Consider the following 15921-nt stretch of genomic DNA (forward strand, 5'->3'; position numbering starts at 1 on the left):
AAGATTGAATGTCTCATTTGACATGTAGAACCGTCATGTACCACCCTAACCAAAATCAATAAAAATTTGAATTATTAAAACAAACAAACAACAAAAAAATGTTAAAAAGGTTACCTGAAATACACAAAAATAAAACAGGGCATGCAGATTGAACTTTGGAGAACACATAGTTGTTTAAAGCAGTAAAAAAACAAAAATCTTATACATGTTTAATAAAAATAAAATGCGTGCAACACTGCAAAACAAGCTGTTGTGTGAAGGTGGTTTATTTCACTGAAATATATCGTACACTACACAGGTTGGGATGGTGACATTTTTCTAACTGAAATTACACATTATTAATAATTTATACATTTTACAAAACATGTGAAAGAAACTGTGACTTATTTACATCTTTTGAATCACACTTTTCTTTTGAGTGCTTCATATCTAGTGATTTCTAGCTCTTGCACACACACACATGCACACTCTCACACACAGAGGTAGATTTAAATAGATTTACAGTGTTTGAGGCCTCCGGGAAAAAAAAACATCATAAAAAGGCCTGCACGTTTTATACAGGGTGACAGTTTGTGCACTGTGAGGTTCATCATCTGTGACAGGTGTTTTTATTGACAAACAGGCCGAAGCAGTTTCACAGTGACAGTCTTCAAAGCCGACGCCCTTTCTGCTCCGGTTCATCCCCAGCTCTCCTCGGCCACTTTAGTTTTGTGGTTATTTATAATCTAAGCAAAATGTAGAAAGAAGACATTGTGTTTGAGGTGTTGAACAAATAAAGTGGATGATAACAGAGACAGGGTGGGTGGAAAATAAGAGGCAATGGCAATCATGCCACTAAACCTACCTGCAGGTCGTCACACTAGAAGATCAAATGACAGGGTTTGGATGGATGATGAAATTCACCCATGAAATTAACTGAATTAAAATGGGAAAGAACAACATAAATAAATGATATGAAGCAAATCAACCTCAGTGTAAAAACAAAATGGGATGGCAAAAGTTGTGTAAAACACTAAAAATGTAATTTAAATGGAAAATGTGTGTAAAATAAATTATATTCAAAAAGATATCTATAGTGTGTCTCATTGATCAGACGCATACTTACAGCTGTCTTCCTCGTCTGAGAAAGTGCTGACAACGTAGCAGGCATAAACAAATCCCGGGAGCTACAGGAGTTAACACAAACATGTACAAAAGTGAACCATGTTTTTTTTTCTTTTATGTCTTCAAAGCACAATCAACACAAAGCATACCTAACAAACATTCACTTGACAGTGTTAACATTAAATCATCATCGTGTTTTTTTTTTATTCAGGAAAAAATGACTGAGCATTAAGCCCCGTTACACAAATGCCTTGAATTCACATTCATACGTGCTAGAAAGAGAAATAATATATGAAAACAACCAGGATAAAATGATAAAAAAGTCTATGAAAACAAATGACTAGCAGCAGTGTCTGGCAAGAATGAGACACAGCATTAAGTAAAATTACCAAAAAGTTAAAGACAAATAAACAACAAACAAGTCTATCAGGGAAAAAGGATATAAAACAACAACAATTACATATATTATATGTTATTATACATAAATATTTTACAGAAGACATTTTGACATATCACAGTAGGAAAAGCACAGGAGCAAATAATAAAATAATTAATAATTTCCTCACATGACAAGTCAAAATGTCTGCTCTGCAAAAGGCCTGTTGTGTCTGCAGATCGACAGTCTCACATGTGCAGTGAGAGAAAAATCAGACCTACATTTATCAAAACGAAAAGTACCTTTATTTTAAAAAATAATTTATGTCCTGACAGTTGGTGTAGTTATCTATAATGAAGTCACAACATCTGGTTGATATCACAGGAAATTTGTGTTTACTCAAAGAAAACAATGCCATGCTTTTCATGTGATTAGTCTTGAAAGCGAGTAAATGGTTATGGTTATGGTTATGTTCATCTACTCTGGACACACGACATCTGTTACAAGTCTGTCGTCCTGAGAGAGGGATCCTCCTCAGTTGCTCTTTCTGGGTCCAGACCTTTGAATCCACCCACTCTACTGATAAATATAATAATGTAAATAGTTCACTTATTTTACATACTTACATATATATATATATACACATATATATACATATATAATTTCCCTGCTGCAGGACAAATAAAGGATTATCTTATATTGTCTTACTGAGTTTAGGTTGACTGATGACAGATGGAAGGGGAGTGTAAAGAGATGACAGTTCTGTCTGACATCAGGCAACTTTCTTCCATTATTCCCCCTTCAAAGCGTCTTATCCAAGGTAAGAGTTGAAAAAAGGACAGAAGGTGTTGTATGCTGTACAGACTGTACACACCCTTGAGGCAAACTGGTGATATTGGGTTTTATAAATAAAACTGACATGACTTAAACTCATTCATTCATTCATTTTCAACCCATTCCCCTCTGTGTCAGCATGGGTTTCCTCAGAAACCTCCCCCACCCTGAGGTTTGAACCAGGGTGGCAGAGCCCCTCTGTGGAACCCTCTTGTTGTGAGTGCCGCTTGACTTAAACTCAGCAAGGGATTTTGTTGCAGTATCATACAATGTTTTTCAAATGTTTCAAATGATACAAATGTTTGTATCCCAATGTATAAAAATGAACGTAATCGCCAACGTAATGATTTTAGATGTTTTTAGATTGTTGTTTGAATATCAACAGTTATTTATGATCAATTCCACATATTGCTTTTAAGCTCACAGCTCTTGAATGCTTTTAGTTTTGTGATTAACAGCGTATTTTGTTGGTCTGGGTGGCAAGGTGCTGCACAGTTGCTCTTACAGGGATAATTAAGTTGTATTAAATTGAGGAAACTGTGACTAATGTTGGGAATAGAATGATTTTATGTGTTTTACTATAAGTTGTGTTTCACTATATAAGTTTTAGATGTGTGAACAATGAGAATACTGAGATGATTTCAGCTGATCTGAATGTGTTTGCTTTGCAGAAGTGGAGAAGTACAGGAGAGGAAGAGACATGAAGTCTGAGGAGCACATACCGCAATGCTTAGATAATTAGTTTCATATATGGTAAAAAGAATAGAAAGTGATATACAGATAGTAAGGTACAGCACGTGTAGGGAGTTGTGTTGTTCTCTTGTCTTTCAAAACAGGAACCACGCCCCCACCGCCAGCGGGAAGGAGTCAGATTAACACGAGGCAGGGGCGTGGTGTGGTGAAGGAGGAAGTGGAACTGCCAATGAGAAGAGGACAACGCCTTGCGTGCACAATGACACTCTGTTACGCTCAAATATACTGGGTCAGGGAAAGGACAGGAGGTCAGACTTCGTGAACTGACACACCTTTGTTGTTCGTCAGGGACGTGAAGTTGAGACCCAGAGCTCTGTAATTTTATTCCTTTACTGCTTAATAAACTACATTAACTGAGACCGAATATCTTCTCCTATTGCTTCATTAAAGAACATGCAGGACTGAGCTCACACATAGCACATTGGAGAGTAGGATGAGACTCTTAGTCCAACACTAAACAAACGAAGAGGCAGAGCCAATATGCATGTTGGGGTGATCCAGCAGACTGATGCCACTTCAGCTTTGATTTGAGTCACTTACTGTCACAAACTCGAAGATACAGAATCTCAGTAAATTAAATTTATCCGTAATAACAGAAATTAGAGTCGTGGCTGAGGAGCTCAGCAACACACTAACTACCACTATACATCAGTGTGAAAACGTGGTGCCATTTTTAAATGTTCCAGGCCTGTTTTCCAATTTAGAGTTGCTGTTGCTAGGCAACAGTCCATTCCTGTGTGTGCAGATGCATACTTATTGACATTAAAACAATATTAAAGGTCTAATAAGCTTTTCAATTGAAGTTTTAAAAGCCTCTTGTGTCGCCATTTTCTCTTGTTTGATGTCACTAAAACAACAAATTAATATGATGAATGAGTTTCTTATTAACGTGTGGCAGAGACTCACTGATAGGAGCAGCTGGACGATGCAGTGCAGGACTTCGATGTACTGGTACTCCAGCCAGCAGCTCAGCACGGTGGTCAGCTCTGGGTTCTTTTGGTTCTGCCACCCAGCTGAGGGAAGGCCCTCGCTGTCACAGCCCGGCCCGTTGTCCTTCCACCATGAGTGGTGTGAGGACACTCCCAGGGAGAGGATGTCACTGTCCTGCAGGGACAACACAGGAGACTCTTCAGCTCTCAGGTTCTTAACAGTATTTCTGCTTTATCAGACTGTGTGCAGGAGAGAGTGTAAAATACTGCTAAAAAAAAAGACAGCAGAGAAATGTGATGTGAGGATCAGGTGTGGTGTGAACATGATGTGGTTCAGTATTAGAGGTGGGGGAAAAATTAATACAACATATTATCGCGATATTATTGTGTGGCAATATGGCATCGTCACACAGTGCCAAGTATAGATTTTTTATCATGTAAAAGATTAACATGACAAATATAAATTAAACTTTAGGTAGCCTACTAGAATAATATAATCAATTGCTTTTTCAGTCCACTAGATACATTTTGCTGCTGCAAAAAACATGGCTGAAGTGAGATGAACAGACCGAAAACTTATTAGAGAAAACAGATGTTGACAAAGTTTTTCTTCAGGGACACAATTTACAGTTGAAAAAAGGTAATAAATCGCAATGTATTTTATTGCACTACTCAGCATATCGCGACATATTGAAAATTGCAATAAAATTGTATCATGACTTAAGTATTGTGACAATATTGTGTTGTAGATCCTCTGGTGGTTCCCAACCCTTTTCAGTATGTGCCTCGCTTCCTGTCTGAAGCCACAACTAACGCTTATTTTCTTGATCAATTAAGCTATCCATTTTTCATTTTGTTTCAATTTATTTATAGTTTTTGGCTTGAAAAACCACAGAGCAATGAAAAACAATGAGCTGTACAGAAAAAGCAATAAAACAGATTAAAAGAAACAGAAAAAAATAACAGTGACAAGTTAAAACAACAAAGTATTCTTTATATATTAAGGGCAGAGCAACAAACATATTTTTAAAAAGTGAATACTTAATACAGAGAATACAGAAAACAGTGTAAACATTTTAAAACGTATACACGGACATAATTAGGAGGGCTGGGATAAAGACTGGTTGTTTTTCATTTAGAAGAAAGAAATATTTCGATTGTGAAATTACATTTTATTCCAAATTTTATTATATGTATAGAAAAATTGATTTTAAACTGTTATTATTATATAAACAAGGTATGGGCTTGTTTATATAAATCCCAAGCTGTTCACATATTGGCGTCGAAGTGCAACAAGCAGTAAAGTGCAAAGTAATGCACAGAATATACAATGTAGAATCTAGAATGTAGAATAAACAGTCACAGGTCGCTAATGGACCAAAGTGAATGACAGCAGAAACAATACTAAAGTATACCTTCATTATTTAATTCATTTGTTCAAAATGTCAACAAATAATGTTGACTCAGAAATTATCATCAGACCCCAGAGATGTCTTAAAACTATTTCCTCAAGGTTAAAAATTACAACTTAATGATTAAAAAACTCTATATGTTACAAATGTTTTGCATTTTTTTAGTTGATGAATGAGAAATTAATGTTGATTAATCATATAATCAGTTCATTATTTTAACTCCTGCCTTAACCACTGCTAACACAGGGTGTCTACAGGTATCAGACACATACATTCAATGCTTTTTAAAGACCCTTTAAAGATGATTTTAATCAAAAAATAAACACTGATTTTTGGACAATCATCGTTTTTTTTATTCAAGCATTGCAGGTGAGTAGTATATATGTAGTCCTGTGCAGAGGTGGGATTAATGTAGGAATAAAGTCATTAAAATAAGTTAGATTAATCTGCATTTGCCATAAGTGTAACGTAAAAAGACGATATGAGGTTCAGTGGCAGGTTTAAAGATTTGAATCACAAATCTGGAGTATGATGCAGAAGAGCCCAAATAATTTGACAAAAATACGTTAAAAGATGAATACATGAAAATAAAATCTTTGTGGCAATTAAGACCTCACAAATTCACAAATTCAGACTATTTATATTGAAGACATTTTAAGGACCTGCATACGCCCTCTAACACGGAAACAACTACCACCATTTTCACTACTATTATTAATCATCATTATAATAATTTAATTCTAACACTGATAAATTTTGTCTAAATATTGTTACCATCATTATTAAAGTCCAAAAAAAGCCAGTTCAGTGTTTCTGAATACAGACTGTAGGAAGACATAAACAGCGTCACTGTAAATATTCTGTGACTGAGAAGAGAAACAAACTGTGAGCTGAGTGTCGCTCATGTGATGGCAGGTCCTGACACATGAGACAAGCTGAACACTGTGTTTAGGAGCTGAAGCTGCGTGGGTCTCTAATTATCTGACACTTATGTGACCATAGACTTACCTTCGAGAGGCCGCCCAGATCCAAGTACAGACAGCTGACAAAGACATTCCAGCCGACCCACAACAGCGTCCACAGCAGGTACTGAGGAGACAGAAACACTGTTACAGCGCATGAATAAAAGTCACAGTCCGTCAGTGTGGTCGTAGTGCAGCTCAGGGCCCTAACCCTCACATCAGCCCTCAGTAACATACACTGCCCTCATGCACACAAACATACACAAACACATCTCAAATATCTGATCAATAACACGTTAGTTTACTCAGCATGTCACAGCAGTTGTTTCTCTTTATGTCTTCATGATTTTTTTCTTTGCTTTCTCATGTTTTTCTCATGAAGACTGCATCAAACTGCGGCCACCTGACAAGCATCTGTCAGGTCAGGGGTGACAAATTATAGAAAGCTACTGGTTATATGACAAGGAATTACATATTGGTATTGATGCAGGTGCTGTTAGCTAAAGTTAGTGATTCTGGTGGACAACTCTCAACTGCACTTTTCCTGTGTGGCCCTCAAACTTTGAGCACCTGTGGTATAATCCATACAAAAGCCAAAGAGTAAAACTGTAGGTTTGCCAGGGGTGAGGTGGGGAGGCCATACATCAGACTGTTTTTGGCCAGCAACAGTAACTTCCTGAAGTCTGCTCCCAACAATAAAACATGTTCATCTGTGATCTTCTCAGATTTCATCAGGCAGAGTGTGCTACCATTTCACTATCATCTATCTGTCTCCCTGTGGTTTTGACATAAAATTACCGCTATGGAAATTAATACAGTTACTTTTTAACACTTTATATTTCATTAATTATTATTGTAGGGATGTTATATCTCATATAGCCTGGGAACACCCTGAGATCCCAGAGGTGGAGCTGGAAAGCGCCGCTGGAGAGAGTGACGTCTGGAGTACTTTGCTCACCCTGCTGTCCCATACACAGAATAAGAAAATGTACTAAGATTTCGTCAACTAAAATGTGCACCATACCTGTACGGCCTGATGCCTTTTCATCTATGTTTTGCCAAACCTAAGTAGTGGTGGCTCATCTTGAGTCTCCCTACCTGGGCTAGCTATGAGGTCTAAATCCACAAAAGGAAAAGTCTCAGAGGAAAATAAAGATTTTATTAGTGCAAGGACAGATTTGTTTGCTTTCAACAACAAGGCTGCAAAGTTAAAATATCAAATAATCATAAATAGCCCACTTTATACTCATTAGTGTTGACAGGCTAATCTAGTTACCTTCATTATAAGGCTCAAATATGTTTTCTGGCTCCAGACAGATTTTGTTTTGGTCAAAAATGGCTCTTTTAATTGTAAAGGTTGCCGACCCCTTGACTATCTGTTTCCCCGTGTCCAGTCTTGAAGTTAAGCTAAGGTAACAGCTGCAGCAGCTTCATATTTAATGGACTCACATATAAGAGCGACATCAGTCTTCACATAACAATCAGCAAGAAAGCCAAAACAAACTTGAGTATAAACCAACAGTCAGAATCCAGCACTTTAACACAAACTTTTTAACAAATAAAGATAAAATTAGCAGTTCCCTCACCATGACAACGTAGCGTGATCTGTACTGTATGACACCAAACAGGCCCAGGATGACCACGATGATGTGGAAGAAGTTGACCATGATGGGAGCCCACTGGTAGCCGAGGAAGTCAAACACCTGCCTCTCCAGAGCAGTTATCTGGACAGAGTCAGGAGACAGACGTCAGAGACATGATGACTTATAACAGACAGTTACAGGTGAGGCTGTGCTGCCCCAGCTCGTTACACTGTGATCTCTTCCCCCCTGCATCCCACAAGGTCGTAGTTTTGATTCTCACAAGTTGTCAAGGCGACTGAGCCATCGGGGACAAAGACAGACCTGTTATTAGTGTTATGTCCTTTGAGGCTCCATCAGTCATGAAGGGGGGCAGGGTGGGAAACACAGAGGAGGAGGAGGACAAAGTGGGTGCAGCCCGTCATTGTGGTGAGTGTAGGGGTGGGTGGGCACTGCTGTTTTAAGCACCTCTAACTAAAACAAGCTTACTATTAACATTGCTCACCAAATATATATGTTTATTAAGACTCAGTATCCATTAATCTAACAATTGTTTGTTGTATAAAATATCACAAAGTGGTGACACATGCTTGTCATAATCTCCCAGAGCTCAAGGTGACATCTTTAAATTGCTTTATTTTCAAAACAGCAGCTCCAAACTCAAAATATATTTAATCTATTTGAGCAGAGCACCAGGAAAAACCTGCGAAAATTCACATTTAAGAGGCTGGAACAACCTCTAACTTGTGATGTTTCATTTTAGTTTGCAGCTGATGCAGAAACCTGAATTAATAATGAGGATGTGAACAGAAGGTCAACAAATGTAACAGCAAAAACATGTGTTTAAAATGAATTTAAGTACATAAATATTGTAGCTTTTAATCTAAATGTTAGGTTTTATATTACCAGAGAAGATATAAAATATATGCACTTAAAAGCAGCAACACATGAAGTTTCTTTTCTATTAAACAAATCTTTTTTTCATATATTTAATTCAATGAACTGCTTTTACTTGTCTTCTTTTCATTGATTTTTATTAGTTGAAGTTTCTAAATATCACCATAGATAACAGATAGAAGCAGATGTGTTTATGTGTGAGCATCATAGGAAATAACATCTTACCAACTGCAGACAACACAGGAGGATCAGCATGCATCGTGCCGAGCAGCAGCCCATCTTCTTCCCCTTTGATAATGATGATGAGGAGAATGATGATGAAGATGCGGGTAACAACACTGAAGTGACTGGGTGTTCTTTAAATGCTCAAACACAAGCGCAAACCCTGCGAGGATTCAGGTCCATGATCTCCAGATGTGTGAGGAAACGCAGAGTGCACTTTACCTCATGAGGAAAACACGTAGGCTGTCCCTGTGTGTGGGAACCACGGAGGAGGGGGAGGGGAGCCTGTATGAGGGGCGGTTAGTGCCGCCATCAGCAGGAGAGGGGGAAACCCTGAAGGACAAAGTCAGCCTCTGGACGCTGGGAGGGGGTTTAAAATGAAAATCCAGGAGCTGTTTTGATATTATTCAGACTTCCATACAAATTAAGCGACATTTTTTATTTGAATGTCCAAGAAAATCTGCTAAAAACACAAGATATAGAATACAAAAATAATAAATAAGAATATAAAATATTAAAAATTAGACTATAGTGCTGTGGTAGTACACCGACTTTACATTTGATTGTTTTCTAACTCTTCAGTAGAAGCTGGAGGGACACATAAGTCACAAAGGTAAACATAATAAGAGTCTTTGAGGGGAAACTTCGGTGTTGCAGCGGCACAAAGGCATAAACACATCCAGACAAAGACAGTAAACAATAAATAATTCAAAGTAATTGCACTAAAAACGACTAAGCAGGAGTGACACAGAGGTGTGATCAATAGCAGCGTTCTTAATGTACGTCCTGATTTACGTAGTGAGTCTGCTTCCACTGTAGTCAGCCAAGTGTAAAAACCTTTGACTTTGATTTTTTTCCCAGTGTTTTCACTCATGTTTTAAATGCACAAACTGAAACGTTTTTTGATTTCCCTAAATCTGTTAAACTTATGACTCAATAACTTCCCGTGAAAGATGTCTGAGCTGAAAACAAAACCAAAGTAACTAAACTTAACTCAAGTAGTCGATCAACAGAAAATTATTCTCTAACTTTTTTGATAATCAATCTTTATTTCTTCCAAGCAAAATTGTCAAACATTCTCTGGTTCCAGCTTCTTGAAATTTGAGGATTTCCTGCTTTTTTCTTCTTTTGTATCAGAATCACAAAAAAGGGAAATTGACTGTAGATTTTTGTTGTTGTTGTTTTTGTTTTAAATGTACATATACAGAAATAAACATACGGCTGAAACAATGACAACAAGCTGAAGAAGGTAAACACAAGATTTAAATATATACTTTTAAAAAAGTATCTATATAGCCTACATAAAAAACACGAGACCATCTTGTGATGAGATGGTAAATAGACCTGCACTGCACTTGTATACCACTTTTCTAGTATTTCAATTGCTCGAAGTGCTTTTACTCTACATGTCACATTCACCCATTCACACACTCGTGGCCGAGGCTACCATACAAGGTGCCACCTGCTTCTCAGTACGCATTCACACACACTCACACACTGATGGAACAGCCATCAGGAACAATTTGGGGTTCAGTATCTTGCCCAAGGATACTTTGCTTTGACATACGGACTGAAGGAGCCGGGGATAAAATCTCCAATCTTCAGATTAGTGGACAACCTGCTGTACCTCAGAGCCACAGTCAGTCACACCAGCCGTGATTCAGCAGTACACAGGTTAAAGCTAATGCTGCCCAGGGGTGTAAACTACTTCCAGCCTCCTTGCTATAGGAGCACATCCATCTTCGAACTCAGCAATCATTTTGATCTCAGCTACACACCTTGTGACTGTATTTTGCAAAACTGCAATGTCATTGCTTTGGTAAAAATCTGCCAAAGTACTCAAAAGAACCTCTGTGGTAGTTCCCATTACAATTAGTGTCACCATGACCAAATTTTGCAATGATGACGGACCCAGTCTCTGAAATTTGGTGCTTGGGCAATGAGTTGTGGCATCATAAATAAACGAAAAACGCCGTCTTTTAAAGCCCCTACAAGGAACTTTCATTTTGAGTTGATTTTGGCGACCCTGTGGACAAAAGCGGTAGTGTTTTGCTGGAATGAAGCCTACATTTCCCATGAGCTCTAGCACGTATTGTCGTAAAGACGCTTACCTGGCTCGCGCATGTGTTTGTTTTGGGGATGAATGAAACAACAAGCCCCCGCTCCTATCGGGGATCCCAGCTCACCTCTGCTGCGCCCCATCTCCACCTCTCCGGTGTAAGCGCCACCACCACCGGGGTAAACGCAGCAGTCGGCTGGTAAGGCTGAAGGCCTGTTTGGCGAGCACTTCCACGGCTTCTTGGACTGAGTATGGAGCGGTGCCTCGCCTCTTTATTTCTTGGCACTCGCTGGACCCTGTCGACGCCTGGCTGGTACCTGTCGTCGGCCCGGATGAGGCGTTCCAGCCCCGCGGCCCCTGCTCTCCTCGTCCCCACTGGTGCGGGGTGAATCTGTGCAACCTGCGGCCTCTGTGTGGGGCTCCCCCGACAGCTAACACTGTGGACCCGCCGGCTCCTGCCAGGATTGGGCTGGTAAATGCTAGATCGCTAGCGAACAAAACGTTTATCCTGAAGGATTTCCTGACTTCCCGAGGATTGGATTTTCTCTGTGTGACTGAGACGTGGCTGACTGTTGGTGAGTCCAGTGCTTTCACAGAACTTTTACCCGATGATTGCTGCTATTTCAACTCCCTGCGGACGTCGGGTCGAGGAGGAGGAATAGCGACTATTTATAAGAGTCACTATAAATGTAAGCAGCTAGGTAAGATGACGTGTGCTGTCTGAGTGCCGTAAATCGCTTCGTCCTGGAAGCGACCTGGGACGGACCCGGACAGGGTTTCCTAAAGGTATGGATATACACTATATAGAAATAGCTTATCTTCACACCGATGGTCTCATTTGCTGTTGTAGGTCACGCACAGACATTAGCAGAAATGAGAGACTTTTGCATATCCAGTTAAAAGTTCCTTGTAGTGGCTTTAACATCGGCATGATGACATGGCGGGACAAAAATCAAAATAAGGTGGCAAAAGTCTGAGTGGGGCAGGCAGGAGGGTAGATCGATGGGTCCAACGAAGAGCAGTGTTTACATTCTGTGAGCTTATAAAGCCAAACTGTGTGTTTCTGTTGTTGAAGGAAAAAAACTGCTGTATCGATGTAGTGCCTTTATTTTGAAAGAGACTGTATGTAAATGTTAAATTTCCTGTGAAAACCAACATGTATTTTGAAAGAAGACAATGCATGTAACAGGCAGAACTTGACACAGTGTCCCAGAACGTCGACTACCAACGCACCCAGGATACTTTGCAAGACATATCTGGATGTAGAAAGTCACCGACCAAACGTTGACATGTGACGAGATTGGAGTGAGAATGTGCTGCTGTTGGTAACTACACATATATATAATTGTAAATGAATATGTTTGAGTTTTAGACTGTTGGTTGAGCAGAACAAGCTATTTGAAGCTGTGACTATGGTTTCCTGGAACTTGTGATGTGCTTTGTCTATATTTTCTTTGTCAGTAAACTAAATGATTAATGGATTCATCAGAAAAAAATCATCACTGGTGGTTAAGGTCAAGGAAGGATGGTGGTTAAAAGAGACAAATATTGACTGTCATTAGGAAACAGAAAACAAACAGCGGTCTTTTGTTTCGTTGACCAGACCTCCTCTCTCTGTCACCTTTCTTCTGTCTATACTTCCTGTTTTGCTGAAACGGCTGATGCTGTAATTTATCTTAACAGGACAGTCTGTATTACAAACACCTCTCCCATATAAATCCTCAGTTTCTCCCTCAGTGTGGCACGGATCGACCCTCATACAGCAACACCGTCTCCTGCACCCTGATAGGCGGTTGCTCTCCTGCAATGCTCTGAATACAACAGTAGGTGGTGGTAGAGAGCGGTGGAGGTGTAGTAGCTTCAACGGTGTGTGACAGTGGCAAGGTTAAAGCGAGACATTAGTGGCCTACTTTTATATTTTGTATAATATTTAGACTCAAATATGTCGCAGATAAATGAGACAACCCGTCAGACACACTGATATTAGTTTAACTTTGTACATTTACTTCCATTAAAGTGGGAAAAAGGAGACATTATGAGGGGTTACTCTGGGTTATTAGTGGCTCTTATAGGGGTCATGTGAAGTTTATATTGATCCAGTGTAATTCCACTATACTCTCCCATATTTATAGAGATCAATGAAGGCTGCAGCCAACTGTTTGATCTGTTGTGTTGCTGCTTTCTTTGGCTCCTTCCTGCAGGTTTTACGGGGTTTTAAGTCAAACCGACTCAGTGTTTGTATGGCTAACATGCTGATTTCATATTTTGACAATATGTTTTTTAGAAAAGGATATTTACAGGAGAGTGAGGCTGCAAAACACACACCAATTTCAACAGGTTATTTAAATTCCTTGTGCAAAATAAGACTTAAATTCGACTCTGAGGATGAAAATTGTCGTTTACAGACTCTACATGGTGTCTTATCTGTCTCTGAAATTAACCAGAGTCTCGTGCACCTTTAGTAGGGACTGAGAAACCTTCCTAAACTCATCCCATTCATTACTCTCTCTCTCACACACACACACACACACACACGCACACACATCCACACCCGCACTTCCTCATCCATCCGAGGGATGACGCTAGAATCAAAAGACAAACTCAAAATTGGGGGGTCTCCAGCTCTGCCTGTGTCACATGGAAGCACAGTAGCTGAGCCGAGGGGATGCGAGTACAGATGGAAGGGGCTTGAGGGACCGTGGAGGAGAAAACCTGAAGATCATACTGGAGATACAGCAGTAACAGCAGCAGCAGCAGCAGCAGCAGACAGGTTAAACACTTCCCAGCCTCCCTTCCGGCTGGGGAGCAGAGGCGCGCGGACAGGGCGCACAAGCGGGTCAGCGGGCGCTCAAAAGGGATGTCACATGCAATATGCTGCATTCGTGTTTTGTGAAGCCCGAGAAAGCCAAGTTATCGCCTGTGATTGATTATGCTCGCGGGGAGCGCCTGGTCCAAGGGGAAACTGAAGGAAGCGACCAGGGTTGACGCTGCGCCTCCCAAAATCTCTGAGCTGAGTGAGTACAGGGGGGATGCTATAGCGCAATGCTCTGTGCCCGTGGCTATGTGACAGGCTGGAGGGAGGAGGGGATGGAGGCGGTGGGGGGGTCATTCATATGTGCCTATAGATCGAGCTCGATAAGCCACACACACGCAGCTCAGCATCCCTTTATCCATCCAGGGAACATAACGCACCCGCTCTGCCTGTTCCCTCTCTCTTTGTGCTCGCCCTGCCTTTTTTCCTCTCCATCTCCTCTGGTCATACATTTAACACACAGACACGTGTGCACCCACCTCAGCCGCTACTGCATTGCCTTTTGTGATTTAAAGCCCTCAAATTAACGCATTCATCAGAGAACTTCATTGTGATTTGACGGGAGGAAGGCGCAGGAAGCCTCCAATCGGGTTTCTGTGTGCCGACTGTGAAGCATAAAGATAATTAACGTTAGACCTTCCGTTAACATTTGCAGCCCCCCCTCCTCATCCTCCCTCCTCCTCCTCCTCACCCTCCCTTACTCATAAATAGGGGGTGTGGGGCTTTGTCGTGTAAGTTGCCAGCTGACCTCAGGGACACAACATCCTTTGCCATCCTCACTTTGATCTGGAAATGAATCGGAAACGCTTTGATGATTAGAGGAGAAGAAAAAGGGAGGAGAGAGGGGAGAGATCTGCTGCTACAGGCTTAATGAAACAATGATAAAAGCACACTGCATCAACCTGGAATTTTTCATTTTCTCTATAGCCCATTCACACCCTGCATGTGTTCCCTGTGCATCCTCTTTGGGTTTGTAACCTGTTGTCACCAGCATCACTGCAGTTTGAGGTGTCAGAGCCCAGAGGCGCGGCGAGCCGGGCAGCAGAACCGTCACCCAGCGTGTGATTGATGCCTGCTTGAGTGGGTGCCATCATGAGCCACATACACACAGCCTCCACACACACACACACACACACACACACACACACACAGGGAGGATTTTACAGACTATATGCACAGTGTAAAAACATGATGATGATGGTGATGGTTCCCCCCTTGTTTTAACTTCCAGTATTGTTGTTCCACAGCTGCTGGAAAGCATGTGAAATCATGTGATCACAAGAAATGATTCCCGTAATTTGCTGTGAATAATGTCAGGCGGTGTTTGTATCAGAGGCAGCGCTGCACAGATAAAGACAGAGCCTCAGCTTTCTTCCTCACAGGGGCATGGTTAATCGTTGTTGCAAGCAAACATTTGACCTAATTCACATTCTCACACAATAGCAGTCTCCTCTCCCCCCTCTCTCTCTCTCTCTCTCTCTCTCTCACACACACACACACACACACACACACACACACACACTGCTGTTATTTGTGTCACACAGAGGGTGAGGTTTTTGCTCCACATGAACTCCCAGGTGGTTTATCAAAAACCTGAGCAGCTTCGGCAGAGAGGCCACTGCTGGCTGGCTGGCTGGGTTTGTTGAGACGAGCTCCAGTGTTATTAATAATGAACACACATGTAAATCCAGTGCATGTTCCTAGAAAATTAAAAAGCCTACCGGTTGTTGATTTGCGACACTGTAGGGCTCAATGTGTTCCTAAAAAATACATTTTTAATGAGGATTACAATTGAAGTCCTTGTTTGCCCTGAGCGGAAACAGGGAACATTATTTTTATTGTTTGGAGGAGTTTGAGTCTTTATTATGTTTAAAAAGAAACTAAATTATATGTAATTTTTGTTTGTTAAATTTTGCCTGATGTGATCGGGTGAGTTTGTCGCTGAGTACGTTTCCTTTAAAGACATTTAATTGTTGAGATT

General features: G+C 40.5%; 2 protein-coding genes across 4 annotated transcripts in view; one reads left to right on the forward strand and one right to left on the reverse strand.

Moving 5' to 3' along the window:
• Nucleotides 1-248: 248 nt before the first annotated feature.
• nkain5 (sodium/potassium transporting ATPase interacting 5) lies at nt 249-9324 on the reverse strand. 2 transcript variants are annotated; one of them, XM_033628380.2, is made up of 7 exons: nt 9073-9324; nt 7957-8094; nt 6417-6497; nt 3974-4171; nt 1106-1166; nt 845-915; nt 249-725 (listed from the first exon to the last, which is right to left on the reverse strand). In XM_033628380.2, the coding sequence occupies exons 1-6, from the start codon at nt 9124-9126 to the stop codon at nt 860-862; spliced, it is 588 nt and encodes a 195-aa protein (XP_033484271.1). In that variant the 5' UTR covers nt 9127-9324; the 3' UTR covers nt 249-725; nt 845-859. The 2 variants fall into 2 exon arrangements, with proteins under 2 accessions (XP_033484271.1, XP_033484272.1); XM_033628381.2 differs by lacking the exon at nt 845-915.
• A 4400-nt stretch (nt 9325-13724) lies between these two features.
• LOC117257661 (uncharacterized) overlaps nt 13725-15921 on the forward strand; it is a 30217-nt gene continuing 28020 nt past the window's right edge. Inside the window, exon 1 of one of the 2 annotated variants that reach the window (XM_033627910.2) lies at nt 13725-14142. The gene's annotated coding sequence lies outside the window, so the exon portion shown is untranslated. The remainder of the gene's footprint in view (nt 14143-15921) is intronic. The other variant, XM_033627909.2, reaches the window with a different exon arrangement.

The sequence above is a fragment of the Epinephelus lanceolatus genome, chromosome 8 (assembly GCF_041903045.1).
Source record: "Epinephelus lanceolatus isolate andai-2023 chromosome 8, ASM4190304v1, whole genome shotgun sequence".
Classification (NCBI taxonomy): Eukaryota; Metazoa; Chordata; class Actinopteri; order Perciformes; family Serranidae; genus Epinephelus; species Epinephelus lanceolatus.

What these genes read in the sequence shown, in the direction of transcription:
- nkain5 (XM_033628380.2), bottom strand. Translation starts at nt 9,126, where the DNA reads ATGGGCTGCTGCTCGGCACGATGCATGCTGATCCTCCTGTGTTGTCTG. An exon ending in ATCTGGGCGGCCTCTCGAAG is followed by an intron (nt 4,172 to 6,416) that starts GTAAGTCTATGG and finishes TTGTCCCTGCAG; the next exon opens with GACAGTGACATCCTCTCCCT. An exon ending in TCGTCCAGCTGCTCCTATCA is followed by an intron (nt 1,167 to 3,973) that starts GTGAGTCTCTGC and finishes TAACTCCTGTAG; the next exon opens with CTCCCGGGATTTGTTTATGC.